Below are 15628 nucleotides of genomic sequence, written 5' to 3' on the forward strand. Positions count from 1 at the left end.
GATATACATGAGGGATAGATATGAGGTTGGATATGAAGGATAGATAAGAGGATATACATGAGGGATAGATATGAGGTTGGATATGAAGGATAGATTTGAGGATATATATGAGGACAGATATGAGGATAGATGAGGGATATTGGGGAGCTGGCCCCCTTGCACTGAGCTGGGGTCCCCCAGGCCTCCTCAGCCTTTCATGGGGTGAGCAGCTGACAAGTTCTTGGTAAAGTTAACCTGAAGTTGAGCAGAATGGAGGACAAGTCTGAGCAGAGGAAACATTCCCAGCTATTGTTCAGGAGGAGTCCATGGGGAGGGCGGCCTCTATTAACGCTTAACGAGCCGCTGTGACTCACCAGAACAGGTCGGGTGGCTCCCGGGCAGCACCGGCTGATGAAAGCTTCTGGCCGGAGGCTTTGCTGCATTTCCCCGCTCACACAAAGTGTTAAGAGAGGCCGGCCTCCCATTCACTGACATCATAGAGGGGGAGGGAGGCGGCCGGATAGGAGGCTGCCATCCTCACAACGGGCTGAGCCGGGGACACCTACAAACAGAGTGCTGCTCACTATGACACAAGGCACCTACCTTCCCCTGCACTAAGCTCTGCACTGCCTGGGGCGGGGAGAACTCCTCACAACTACTACAACCCCCACCATCCTACTACTGAAGTGCTGGATGTGGCTAGCCGTCCGTGTGAGCGCTCCCTGGCACAGGGTGGACAGTCTGGCTAAGTTGGTGTCTCTCCCCCCTTGTTAGGTGGATCTGCTGCTTATCCGTGGATTATGGCTCCTGGGCACAGAGGATCGTGCTGCTGTCTCAGCTGGACCCTGACTGTCACTCTGATGGCATCAGTCTTCCAAGGTGAGCCCATCACTTCTTATCTATGGGCACACACATGGGCACACACACACACATGGGCATGGAGACTTTGTATGGGATGCAGATGGGGGCACAACTCTCCACCGCATGTCTGCCAATGCAGCAACCAGATCACTGGATCTGTCCCAAAATTACACACAGATCTATACACTTCATAGCCAGTCAATGTATGCCAAGGCTGGGGGCACACATCACCAAGGAATAACTACAATATTAGTAGTGATGAGATGTGATTCTGTCATTCCCTCTAATAAAGTCACATGCAGAAGTTGCAGAAATAAAAGTGATAAATCACAGATACATACTACACATTGGTTACCAGCGATTCATTTAATTGGCATGAACAAAAAATCTGCCCATGTGTCTTACCCTGTTCTGCCACAGCTGTAAGGGGCTGATACAATTACACAAAAATGATTTCAATTTAAAAAAAAAGGCATCTGCCCTAAAAGTGATGTAATATCCAGAATCTGATCATGGGGATGATGTCCTATGTGTATTCTGCATGCAACAGGTAATTTAATGCAGAACGCCCGGATGGTGGGTGCGGATAACTGGCAGAGCCTGGTATGGGTCCTGTAACTCACATGTACAAGTTACAAATCTGATACATGGAGATAGATAGAAGGATACAAAGGAAATATATTGGGATGAGTCTTTGGCTTCATTGCATGAAGTTAGGGAAGCGTGAAAGAGCTGTTCTGTGTACTGGAAAATAAATGTGGAGGTAACATTTCAGCTCTTTGTGATGTGACCCTTATTGGGGAGGGAGGGGGGTAGGAGGGTATAACAGGCAGTGCCAACCAATATGGAGAATGAGACCTCCCTCCTCCTCTCTCCACAATAACATCAACATAGAGAGAGGGAAGCTCTGCCCGGGGTCCATGGCTCCCTATGACATGAGGACACAGTATGGCAGATTTTTTTTTTTTTTGCTGTAAGGCCATGCGGCAGATTTAATTAGAAAGCAGAATAAACGAATCCGCCACATACAACAGCCCGTCAGCTTTTTGATGTGCCAGCTTGCAGCAAACTTTAGTTCCACCCTGTGAGGTTGAGAACAAAGTGATTAGATGAGAAAGGCAGATTCTATTAAGAGGAGATTGTGAAGATCTTGCTGGAGGGAATAAAAGATGGCTTGTATACACCATCATTACCATTTCTTGGTAAAGAGATCAGTATTCACTATGTTTTAGTATTATATGAATCCTGCTCAGACCCTGGGACAAAGAGGAAGTTAGGGCTGAACGCCATACGGTGATGTGCAAATATGGAAGTGTTTAGAGGGATGTGGAGGTAGAACACACAATCATTGGTCTGTAGTGTGGAAGAGTTCCTTGTTTTAGGTATACAGCTAAAACTATATGTAAAGCCCAGAACTGAACGACCAAACGGGGGGTACAATCACATATCTGCGTGAACTTACCAGCAATCAGTTCTGTCTGCAGCTATTTCATGTACTGCTCATGTAAACGTATTATTATTATGTATCTAGCTCTGATATTATTATCACTGTACTTATATAGCACCAACATATTACTCAGCGCTGTACATTAAATCGGATATGCAGCTCTTTACAGAATCCAAAATCACTTCCCTCAAAGCAGCTCACAATCTTTTTCTATCACAGTCATATTTAAATGACCTTTACATAGTCTAAAGCTACGTACACACGTCCAACAGTTCTCACCCAATATTCGACTCAGGGACGATATCGGGCGAGAATGTGGCGTGTGTACAGCGCCACTCGTCCATTGTCCAAACGACCGTCCTGGCGGATCTATGGACGATGGAAGACTAACGATCCTAATGCAAGGGAAGGGAGAGAGCGCACAGCAGGGTGCCGCTCAGTCATTCTCCCCCTCCCCTCTCCATAGAGCAGAACAGTGATGTATGTACAGCACTCATTCATGCATCGTGCAATATTAGTCGTTGTAAAGGATCGTGAAAGATCCTTTCCAACAACTATTATTGCACGTGTGTATGCAGCTTTAGGCTAATTCTTTTTGTGATATGGGAGGAAACCTGGGAAAAACATACAAACCCCAGGCAGATAGAGCCTGACTCTTTTTGCAAGGCACAAGTTTGTCTTAATATATACAAACTATTATCATTATTAAACTGTATATAGCACCAACATATTACACAGCGCTGTACATTAAATAGGAGTTGTAAATGACAGACAAATACAAACAATGACACAGGAGGAGGAGAGGACCCTGCCCCAAAGAGCTTACAATTTAAGAAATATTAAATATATATCTTTATAGCATTTCCATGTTTAACACAATCATTTACACAAGGCCTTGAGTGTAGGTGATAGGTGGGGTGCAGCCTATCAAAGTGACATCATGGCAGCACAAGTGCCATCAAAGTGGCATTACACAGAGATTTCACATGGACCTAGTAAACTGAGTGCTGTCCAGTTCAATGATGGCTGTCTTCACTACTTATGTAACAGACATAATTAGGGAATTCGAATGTAATTTACTATTTCTGATTTCATTTATATTTAAAGGAAAGATCAGTGTGTGAAGAACAGGAAGCCTATTATAAGTACGGATGGGACAAAGTTGTACAAGCAGTTCTAGCCCACATACTAATAAAAATAAAAAAGTGATAAAGAAAAGAGAACCACCAACTTATCAGGGTATAAACTACCTTACCTAGGTTTGGCCACTTGCACACGTCTGTGCTTGCTTGCATAGCCTCCCATATTTTGCTTTTTTGTATTACCAGCTCAATTCATTTCATTCTGAATTCATCGGCTTTTATATTCCTGTTTGGTGTACTATTATTTTTCTGATTATAATCATCTCTAGCAAGCTTATTGTAATCCTGTTAAACCTTTTTTTTTTGTTACAGTGTAAGTAAATGGTGTGTTATTATCCTTTTATTGTATAATTACTATACTTTGTCTATCACTGCTGCTCTTTCCATGGCCTGACAAACAATCCAGAATGCATCATAAGATAGCTAAAGGAGCTCTGAAATTGGCATACTGTAACAATAGGATTGCATTAGTGAAGGTGCTGTGGGAAGTGTATAACAATACAAAGCGCACTGTGCAGAGTGTAATCACCTGTAGCAACCAATCAATAATCACACTCCATTGTCTTGTCTCCTGGAAAAGCTGAAAATTGTTGCTCTGCTTTACTGTGCTTTGCATTTAAATTGGTTGTGCTAAAAGCTGACAACTTGTATGGTTGCGTTGGATTCCCAGTTTCAAGTGGCTGTTTGATTGAAAATGGTGTGGAAATCAGTCAACTGGCAATGCAGTGATTTTGATTGATTTCCACTGCAATTTTGATTGTTTGGGGGCTGAAAACCGGGAAACAAATGCATCCATGGGTGGCAGATTACTGTGGTTGACAGCTGATAGAAAGCTCCAAAATTGAGGTGTAAATGACGTCTTCCATCTTCATCATGGTGTCAAACTCTTCCATTGTGTAGGGGAGTATTATCTCCATTCTGCATATACGTGTATCTTATATTTCATCTATCCCCTGTGCAAACAGCTAGGGAGAAGGTTATGTCTTCATTTCATTCAACAATTTCAATACTGTGTTTCTGCTTCACAAGATAAGGCTGAAAAGACCACATAAAGGGAGTGATCTGATTAATCAGCCTTATAATTATTTCTCGCAATGTATAAAGCTGCAATACACAGGCTGCACATATCATTAACATAGATCCTACTAATGAGCTGAATAATGTGAAGTTTTTTTCAATAATTAGAGGAATGTATAGCTCAAAGGCACATGATCTGTGTTTGTTCCTCATTGCCCTTTACAGGTAGGGATCTACTTTAGGCACCAATTAATGATGTGCCCTGTGCAGGATTTGGATACAAATGACAAAGATGTCAGGTAGTCTAATAACAGAGTGCCAATAATTCAATATAATGAACAAAGTGACCTCCAGGGGATAAGAGAACATTACTTACGAGAGGTCATGATTAATAGTATAAATATGCTAGCCGGGGAAATGCATTGTAGTGTAAAGTACACAGAGCCCTGTGGAAGTATTCCGCTCGTCGACCATTCGTCTCATTGCACTGACAACGCCTCCTCGGAAATTTAGTTCAGGAGGGATCTTGGCCAGTTCTTCCGGGCAGATGTGCTCCAGGCTGTTCATGTTTGTTGGATGACACTTGCACTTTACAATTTGTTTGGCAATTCATTTATTATACAAATAGTATATTTGGATTTTGTCAACTAATTTCACTTTTTCTCTATCAAAAACAATGTAACTAAAAACAACATTTGTGTTTTATTACTAACAAAATGCCACAGAAAACAAACATCATAAATTGTTATTTATTCCAAGGACAAGATCTGTAATGGGCTTTGTATACTGTTGCAAAGTGCTAATATAAATTTAATAAAATATGAATAATCAGCATGGGACATTGCCGATTTTGTAATGGGCAATCTGACCTGAAAATCCATTTTTCAAAAGGATGTACATTTACTAACTATTGACTCTGTTACCAATCCACAAATTCAGGTAAATACACAAAATCAGAACAATATTTTAAATACTTTTTCAGTATTAAGTAAGTTATTTTTTTAATCGTTTGCAATACATTTTGAACATGCTAAAAAAAAACTACCCTGGGAGTGTCCAAGAACAGTTCCCTCCCCCATTTTTTGGGAGTACCTAAACACTGTCTGTGGTGGCCTTTCTGCTTTGCCCCTCAATTCACACTCCTTTATAACCAAATAGAGGATTATAAAGGGTGGTTATAAAGGGGTGTCAAACTCAAATACACAGAGGGCCAAAATTAAAAACTTAGACAAAGTCGCAAGCCAACCTTGAAATTTATTGAAAAAATTGAGGACATTTTTCCTTCTAATTAGATTTAAAGCCTTTTCATATGGAAACAAAAAGGTTTTGCTTCAAATTCATTCTGGAACAAGCCTATAATAGAAAAAAGTTTTTTTACTTTTGTTTAAGAAAAAAATCTTATGCCTCTTTCTCTATTTGTTGCCTTCTGAGATAAATTTCAATGGTAAACTTTTTGCACAGGGTAACAATAATAATAACAACATAATAATAACAATAATAACATTGAAACAGCGCCGCTACTAAAATTCCCTGCATTACTTGCATCTATAAAACAGTCCAATGCGTGCCACGCATAGGCAGAGAGCCCGCTGGTCTATAGGCGCGAGTAATGTGGGGAAATGTAGTAGCAATGCTATTTCAATGCAGTGGCGGGCCAGCTGCAGTTCATATTTAGGATTCCTTTTGGCCCAAAAAAAAAAGGACATTGGGGGCCCGATTTGGCCCCTGGGCCAGAGTTTGACACCCCTGTGATAGAGTCTTAACTGAGTGACAGCTTTGTGTCTGTGGGGGCTGCTGGCATCACATTCAGGATGGCGATGCCAAGCAACAGTCTTAGGGCTTATGAATGTCTAAATTAGGAAGGCTTTTATTATTATTACACAGTATTTATATAGCACCAACAAATTTTGCAGCACTTTACAAAGGTCATAGTCATGTCACTAGCTGTCCCTCAAAGGAGCTCACAATCTAATATCCCTACCATATTCATATGTCTTTAATACAGTAAAAGTTCAATTTTTTGGGGGAAGCCAATTAACCTAACTGCATGATTTTGGAATGTGGGAGGAAACCCACACAAACACTGGGACAACCTGCAAGCTCAATGCAGATGGTGATCTGGCTGGGATACGAACCTGGGACCCAGCGCTGCAGAGGCCAAAGTGTTTACCACTAAGCCACCATGCTGCACATTTTACAGGTAAAAGCATGGCTTAATTGAGAACCAAACAGTATTAATAAAAAATTGTGACTAGGCAGGTCCATTTTTGCACAAAGGACCAGCGATTTCCCTTCTGCAATAAAATACCCTTACCTGCCTGATCACAATTTTTTAATATAATCACCTGTCCCCCTTCAATCAGGAGCCACCATCTTCTCGTAGTTATGATCTTTTGATAACTTGATTGGCCAGGATGATGTAACTCCTGCTCATGCGTATTGGAGTTCAATCAGCCTCGGGTTGCTCCGGGGAATATTCCCGGGCCTGATACACTGAGCTGAAATAAATGACGGCCTGTTTAATAACTAAAGATTTGCATTTAAAATACTAAAAAAAGTATTTTATGTTCAAATATTTAAAACTAGTTAAAATGATATTGTAGTGTTGTGCAGGCCCCTGACAGAATATAACTGGAGTATTTCTTAGCAAAGTATCTTCAGCATGTATTTTATGGCTGTGATAACTATGGATTGTATTGCTGTGTACAAAGAGCACTGCATAATGACAACGAAAGCCATGTGCAGAGGTGCCAATGCCGCTTGGTGGGTTGATTGGGGCAGACGTCTCTGCAGTTGTCATGACAAACTCATCCAATCAGGCCAGGTTGGTAAACTCCCTCATTTTATTCCCTTGACATTCCTGGTAATACATCTCTGTGTTTGTCTGCTCCTTCTTTGTATGACAGAGGAGACTGATGCTTTGCATCCACACTGCAGTTCTCTGCTGCGACCCAGTGTCTGAAGCAGAATCGATGGGAAAGTACGCAGGGCTAAGTTTTTCATCTGTGACTGAATCCAATCAGTGTCGTAAAGAACTGCTGTTTATGGGTTCTTGATACCAAGTGTCAAGGTACTTAAGAGGCATAGATGTAAAATAATTCACTTGTCTCATGGCGCTTGTCTGTTTCACTCAATTAAACCCAAAACGGACTGCTGTGCATCTGGATTGCATAGCCACAATTACTAAATTTAGCAATCATGCTTTAGGAGAGGTTGACAACTGGGTTTCAAGATTTTTTTCTCTAACACACGCTGAGACGGTTATCATGCAGCCAATCAATTCTTTCGGACAAAGCCCGCATATGGAAAATCAGTTTCCAAATTTGATGCAGTGTGTCTTATGTAAATGTTACTGCAAACCAGGTTAGGTATGCAGTAGATGATTTTATCCATCAAAACCTTTTATATTTAGCCAGGATGTGTAAATTGTAACATTCTCATTAATTATGGTTCTGTTCGACCATGGTATAATTTGACGGTGCTTAAAGATGTGAAGTGGTGCATGCATGAACTAAAGTCTATTGATTCCAGTGCTACAGCTATTCCGAACAAATCAACGGTTGTGCAGACAAAACACAAAGCTGGATTGCTTTGTTTTAGAATTATGGGTGCAGGGTTTATAAAGTACTTAATGCTGGTACGGTATTGAGAAATCATACACAATGGCTGCTGCATATTGTTGGATTAGACAGATGGATGCTGGATTAGACTGCTTGGAGATAACAGCAGTGCCATGCTGTACATCCTATGCAGGCAGTCCAGAATATAAGTAGCACATCCCTGTATATGTCTGGTATATGGAAGTGGTGAGAGATATATTGTGTCAAGTTACTGATAAGCATGCCTATTATCAGGTTTACAGACAAAGGATTTCCTGATAATAATACAAGTACATGCAAGACTATGGCAATGTGCCAGAAACACTGTAAACATGGGTGTAGATATTACATCTTTGTACCCAAACACAGTAAAGAACCGATTACACACACATACAAGAGATGGTAAATGTGCTGTTTGCATGAAGACGTTTTACTGCAACGGATTGAATAGTCATATAGATTTTCACTTAAAATGTTGTTCTTGTAAAACTTGCACATTACCTCCTATTGTGTTTCCTATTGTTACCTACCAGTACTTCATTTTTGTTGTTTATCTATGTACTTGTCAGCTGAATCATTTTATTTTATACATTATCTGTATTACTTGTTATTGTTAATGTGTTTCATTGTGCGGAGCCACATTAGCACTTTTTAAGTCAATTATAATATTTTTTTGGCTTTGGAGCTAAAGCTTAGCTTTCCATCATAGAAAAGCATTGCTTCAACCCCCATCATTTATTGCAAAATGCAAAGCGCTCTTGCACACGGGTAAATACCTGCATAGACGGAGGAGTCCTGGTACTCTGGTATTCAGGACAGATCCCATTTACCTGTGCAGTGAATACAGAATATTTCATTTGATATACTTAAAAGGGCATGGGTTACAAAGAAGTGTGTTATCACAAACTTTATAAAAGACAACAGTGATAAACTAATAAAATAGCAATAGGCATCATTTTAAAGTTCTTAGTATAGCTGTAGGCTATGAGGCTATTTAACTGAAAAAAAAAAACGATCAAGTCCTGTGGTTGAACAAGGAGCAAAGTGAAAACCAAGGTATGGATGCCCGTGACTCAATCGCTCCCCTTTATTTGTGCCATAACTCCAGTGATTGGCACAGCTTTGTAACACAAGGGTAGGGAAGTCCATAGCTCCCTGTAACATCAAACTATTGGGTTTGAAGCTTACACTTGGCTTTCCATTTCTGGTCTCAGTGGTGCAAAATTAGGCAAAAGTCAGTATATAGGGCTTGGGAGGGGGGTGATACCTTTACTTTTCCCTGCATGGGCACCTAAAAGTCATTTATAATAATTTTTTTCTAAAGTGGGGAAGCCAAAAAATACAGGGAATCCCATAAATATTACCAGATCCACCCTCCCAATCAACAACGTTGATGTGCAGCATAAAGCTACGTACACGCGTCCAATGGTTCCCGCCCGATAATCGGCTCATTGAGATCCTGGCGTGTGTACAGCGCCCGCCGTCCATTGTCTGAACGACCGTCCTGGCGGATCCGCGGACGATGGATGACGAACGATCGCAATGCAAGGGAAGGGGAAGAGCGCACAGCAGAGTGCCGCTCCGATGTTCTCCCCCTCCCCTCTCCATAGAGCAAAGCGGTTCATCTATAGCACTTCTCCCTGCATTTTTCAGTCTTGTGCCTTCCTGTCCCTTTTCCCACCAGTACCCAATGTCCTTGACTTTCACTCCGTTCTCACCAAGTCAGAAAGTGAGGAAACGTCCACAGTGGGGACAGAGTAAACAACAAAAAGCTTATAGAAGTTCCAACCCTTCTCTACACCATACTCTTTTCAAAACTAATACAATTTTGGTTTCAGACATGATCCGATTACATAAACCCCATAATCTCTCAGATCACCCAAGCTTGCATATTTATGACAAAGAAAATTAGGAGGGAACCCTTCAGCTCTCTTCAAGACAAAACAATAGTGATCCAGATCAGCCTATTAATTCCAACTCTTTATGGTTGCATGGGCAAAAGGAGATTGGCGATGCAAACTATGGCTGTTTCCACATACAGCAGGTCCACATCAAAAACCTAATTCCATACAGACAGTTAATAACATAAATCTGAACTCTGCCATCCACACAATGAATGCATCTGTTCAATATAAATTCATTTTCTAAACATTGATTAATATTCTGGACAACAGAGATATGCCAATATACGGAGAATTGCTTTTATTAAAATCATTGTTGATGCTATTAGATAGCACCTCATGAAGCAGTTTGTTCTAAGTCTCTTGGTATAGTCAGTGATGAAATTCTCTGCTTTTGTAAACAAGAACAGCTAGTTAATACAATTAGACTAATTGTGTCCTTTCTCATTCTGTGCTGTCCCAGATTTCAATGTCATCATCTAATTAGATGTGGGAAAGCAATGTTTGCCTGGTGGCTAGATTTGAATACATAGAAATATATCTAAAAAAAAACCTTTTAGTTTTAGGAGAGGGTAATTCTTAGTTGGCTTTTTTTTTCTTCTTAGTTGTTTTTGTTTTGTTTGTGTCCATATTACGGAGATTCACCCCCTCTATTTGTCATGGTTATCACTAGAACATAAGGTGATGGGAATTGAAAAATGTGACAGGTGTCAAGGAAACAAAAGGTGAGATTGCACATTCTAAAAGGAACACCTGTTCTGATGACAGCTGTCTCAGAGGAGATTCCCCCTCACTTCCTGTTGTATTTCTGGGGCAAGAAACAATGTTAATTTCCCTCGTGGGACAAAAAACAACCCACGAGGGAGAAAAACTTGATTCACCTTTATCTGTCTCTTTCCAATAAATCAGCTACCTATAGATTTGAAATACAAGTTTTTCACCTTACATCAAATGCAGTCCCTGATCCTGACAACAGAATACCATTCTTCCTGCCACAATTGCTGAATTCCCCCCATAAGTGTAATATTTTAGACTGATCACAAGTGTTTTTAATTGCAATAAACCAATGTTATGTATTTTCCGTTGGCCAGCTGGGTGTTGAAAATGGAGGATATTTTCTTTAAATAATACAATGAGATTGATTTTACTAAAGAAATATAAACCATTCACATAGCTAAGTAAATGTTTAGCTTGCAAGGGAATTTCCCTAAATATGATCAAAATTAACTGTACAAAAATATACCCAATTACATGCAAGGAAATAAAAGTAAAGGAAAAAAGACACAACATTTTTTTCTGCACACAATTGGATGGTTGAAGTCAACAAAGCTTCACCTCATTTACTAAGCTAATTGAAAATTACCTAACAAGGTGATAATTTACTTTACTATGTGAATAACTTGTATTCCTTCAGTGTACATTCTCATTAAATTGCATCTAACAGTTTTATTCTGTCATATTATTTATGTGTCTAACACCAACCTTTCCATGCTGAGCTAATTACCAGACACACTAATGTATGAAAAGCCCACCATGTGTGGAATAGCTGCAGAAGGATTAGTACGGGAGCTCCTTTATATATTTGAATATGTTTACACTATAAGAAAGAATTGAATAAGCTTTAAACGTTGTAGGAGTAGTTATGGACTAAGAGGTGTCTATGTGCTTGGAGTAGGAGGTCAATGGATTGCGTTAAATGGATTTGTGGTGGGGAGCTTGTTAGAATTTTTTAGGGGTTTAGTCTTTAGTGAAATGTATTGTTTAGAAATGGCATGATACTACAATTGGGCAAGAATTTGTGCCATTTAAAGGACCGATAATAACTGCTTCTTGACTTTCTGCATATCTCTCTCCATGACTTGGTCTTTCCCTCTTCCTTTACCCTGGGAAAAAATCTTTCATGATCATTTCCAGTGACAATAGAATGAATTAGTTTTGTATACACAGTGTTGTTCATTGCTATAGAGAGGTTAAGAAGAGCCTTAGGCACCCATCGTTTCCCATAGGTCCCTAGTTGGCCATTTAGTGATTCACCACAGTGGATTGATAAATGACCAGGAAACCAGCAGTACATTTTGGAGACAATCATGAATGGTCTTGTTAGGTGACAATTAGCATGTATAACGAATGTTACAGAGGTTTTACCTGCTCATGTGCTGCTTCAGTCACACAGGTGAGCAATGTGAGAGATGGCGGCAGGTCCTGCCACATAAGCATATGCATAAGTTAATGTCTCGCTGCCTTTAGTTCTCATGGAGGCAATTGTCCATCTATACATGCATGATGCGATTGGAAAAGCATACAGCAGTATCATAAGACTTTGGGCAAAAGCATTATGTAAATCCAGTCTCTCAACCCAACCATCAGGAAGGCTGATCTTAATCTGAGTGAGCATTCATTGCTTAAAGCATATGAAATCCCTACAGCAAAAATGTAGTATACTACAGCTTACCAGTCTTTAGATGTGGTGGCTGCATCCATTTCCTTTTAGTTTTTATTTTCCCCTGACAGCAATGCTAATCCTGTCCTTGGGTGACTATGCTCATTATCTGTACTGTATCTATAGAGGAATCACATTGTCACCCAAGGACAGGTGGGGCCATTAGTTGAGGTGTTCAATAATGCACAGAGATAACCTGGGTAGCACTGATAAGGCTTCTTGAGATAAGACTGCAGAACACACCGGACAACACTGGATTTGTAGTCGATTCAACGTGTACAAATTATTTATTTGATGGACCAAAAGAGAGCAAATATAAAGTATATCTATATATATTTTTATATACATATATAAAAGTTCAGTGTTATTTTAACATACTATACTTTAAAGCATAACCTACCTTTAAAGACAAACTTTTTTTTACTTTGGAAGAAAAATGAAATAGTTAAACATTTATATGGTTTGATTGTTATCATTGACCCCTTTAGGAAGATTTTCCTTCCCTTGCTGTGTGGTCATTTAATTCACTTTTTTCCTAGGGGTAAAGCTAAACATGCTTGTATTATTCAGATTGACATGTTTACAAGCACATATCTCAGCACTGGGATCTTGCCCTTATATTAGAGAAAAAAAAGTGATCAGTTTGGAAAATACAACCTGAAAAAACCCTGAAGGTGCCCATAAAACACTGTGACAGTTGCTCTAACAGAACAGTGAAATTCAATGAAGTCTTCGAGTAGAAGAATTCAGGAACACCTCACTTTAGAGTCATTACTGAATTCCCATTTCACTTAGCAAATAAGGACATTATCTGTATTATTCAGAATGGCTATATACAGGCACCTGCTAAGTGCTAGCAGTCTTGAAAGACGCTGCTGAATAAGAGACATGGGTAACAATATACATAATGGAAATAATCACTTATAATGGCAGTGTGTCCCATGTGGACTTTTATCTATGTTTTTATATATAAAAAAAAGTGAGACATTTTTTGTAGTAACCCTGTAACTACCTGGACCTTCTGCAATCTTTGGCTTTTAGGCTTTTGTAGGGCTACATGTCTCAAAAGATATTCTTACTACCATTTAACTATATGGAAGCAAATGGGAACTATTGTGCATGTGCTTGCAGTTGGGTTTACTTTGCACATGCAGTGGTTTGCAACTCAATTCCTGGACAAGACATGTAGCTTCTGGTCACCCTTGAGTGGACAGCCACTTGAATAGGGACACATTCCAACCACAGTGACCTGCAGTTTAGTTGCATTGTGGTTGTTGCTAGAGAATTTAAGATGGCTCATAATCCATTGCTGTGCAACAAACTGCACATTGACCACATGACAAAGCTTTTATCAAATGCTTTGACTGACCCTAAAAACTGCTCCCTGTAGGTGTGCATGGCCTTAGCATGCCTGCAAGAGGCCTAAAAGCCTTACAGCGACTCCTTCTCAACAATGAGTGAAACTTCCATACAGATACACACACCCCTGAACAAACTTGGTGTATAAACAGTGGTAAATTATGAGCTGTAGCTTGCTTCCTTGTAGGCCAATGCATAATTGGCCACCCATGTCATATTTTCATATTGAGTCGTACTATAGAGATTAACTTTTAGAATTCTTCCCAGAGTCACTGTTGCAGTCATGCGGAAAGGCTAGGCTGCTTTAATTCCAACTCATTAAAGTGTGGATTTCTATTAAACGGGCACCTTGATGTGTGGGATTCAGTTACTTTCATTCACCGCTGATATGTTTTTAGCCCAAGCACAGTCATATGACAGTGCTAATAGCATTGCTGGGAAATTAAAAAAAATAATTCACATGTAATAAAAGCCAGGTTTCATGTTGCTTTATATTAACAAAGGAATCATAACTGGGAGCAATTTAGTATAATCCAAATTAGGTACAATGATTTTAAATTACCAATATAGATTAATTTGCAAATTTATATTGTGACGGTACGCAGATTGAATGGTATGCAGTGCTAATGAGGAAGCAGTAGAATTGTTACAATTTCAGTGAAACTAAAATAAGTAGTAAAAATTCTTTAATAATGGTTTCTAACTCTCACAATACCTTTTTACACATACAGTTGCATACAGGAGGGTATAGAAAGTCCCTTTTAAACCGCATGCCTGCACAGCACCATCACTGTTTTCCTTCACTCCTGTCATCCTCGAGAAGGGCTTGTCATAGTATATAACAGCCGTCCTTATTTTCATTTCGCTCTTTGTTTAGGGGCAGACATTTTTCTTAACATGAGGTGTTAGTGCATGCAATCACTTTTTAAAACAGGCTGGAAGCACCAGAGGATCAATATACAGAGCTGCTGGGAAGTTGCGAAGAAGGAGATGATTAACCAAGCAAACCCATAGTAGTCTCCTTTCTCTCTTCCACGTTCAGTAACATAGAACATAACAAATTTGTATCGTGAAATATCTCACAGCCACTGGTAAAATTCAGACTTGCACAGGTAAAAAGCTTTCAATAGCACATCTGCTTCCCCCAATGTCATTGAGAGATCAGTTTTTAAAAATCACTAAATTACTGACTCTCACCAATTCTACTTTCTTACTGCACCTCCCAGTTTTCTTCTCCGTATACCAGAAAAGCATTGCCTGTACATTGATTGTTCTATAGTCATGGCAGTGATCACTATATTCATTTCTAGCAATTAATACAGAATGTGTACCAAGCTTTAGGGTTAGTTCAGACAGGTGTCGAGGTTGTGGTGCGGGGTCACTGCTTCCTGACACTTTTAAACCACACCTTTGGTTGAGAAGCTACATGTGGTGTCTCACCAGCGGCTGCCCATAAAGAATAAATAGAGAGAATAGCAAAAATTAAAAAGAGAACCAGAGTAGTGGTTGGTGCTGACAAGAGGTTGGTAAGGTGCAAACCACCAGGAGCCAACCAGGAATGCCTGCTCCCATCATCTTACTGTATTTAGTCTTACAGTATGTTTTCTTTAGAAAGCCACAGCCCAGGTAGAAATGTCTGACCTCCTACCCAACAGTCAGAGATAGAGCTCTCCAATCTGCAGGGGTTGTGAGCTTTGCTGATTGCAGATCTATAAGCGTGGCTCAACAGTGTGCATGCTGGGCACTGACAACTAAACTCCACTCTGTGGCTGCTTTCTAAAGAAAACAAAGTGTAAGGGATCTATTAAGCAGTGAATCTGACATTTACTGAAACATTGCCAGATGGAATTGCAATCACTGCTATTGAAACACATGGACCTGGA

At 39.9% G+C, this 15628-nt stretch overlaps 1 protein-coding gene across 6 annotated transcripts in view; it reads left to right on the forward strand.

The window, feature by feature from the left end:
• Positions 1–390: 390 nt before the first annotated feature.
• The window catches only part of NECTIN1 (nectin cell adhesion molecule 1), a 147534-nt gene continuing 132296 nt past the window's right edge, over positions 391–15628 (forward strand). For 2 of the 6 annotated variants that reach the window (XM_072426948.1, XM_072426949.1), the window contains exon 1: positions 403–858. In XM_072426948.1, the coding sequence (XP_072283049.1) occupies positions 780–858 (79 nt within the window). In that variant the 5' untranslated portion in view covers positions 403–779. Of the gene's footprint in view, positions 859–15628 lie in introns of all 6 variants that reach the window. The other 4 variants (XM_072426945.1, XM_072426950.1, XM_072426946.1 and 1 more) reach the window with 3 other exon arrangements.

The sequence above is a fragment of the Pyxicephalus adspersus genome, chromosome 11, assembly GCF_032062135.1.
Source record: "Pyxicephalus adspersus chromosome 11, UCB_Pads_2.0, whole genome shotgun sequence".
Lineage (NCBI taxonomy): Eukaryota > Metazoa > Chordata > Amphibia > Anura > Pyxicephalidae > Pyxicephalus > Pyxicephalus adspersus.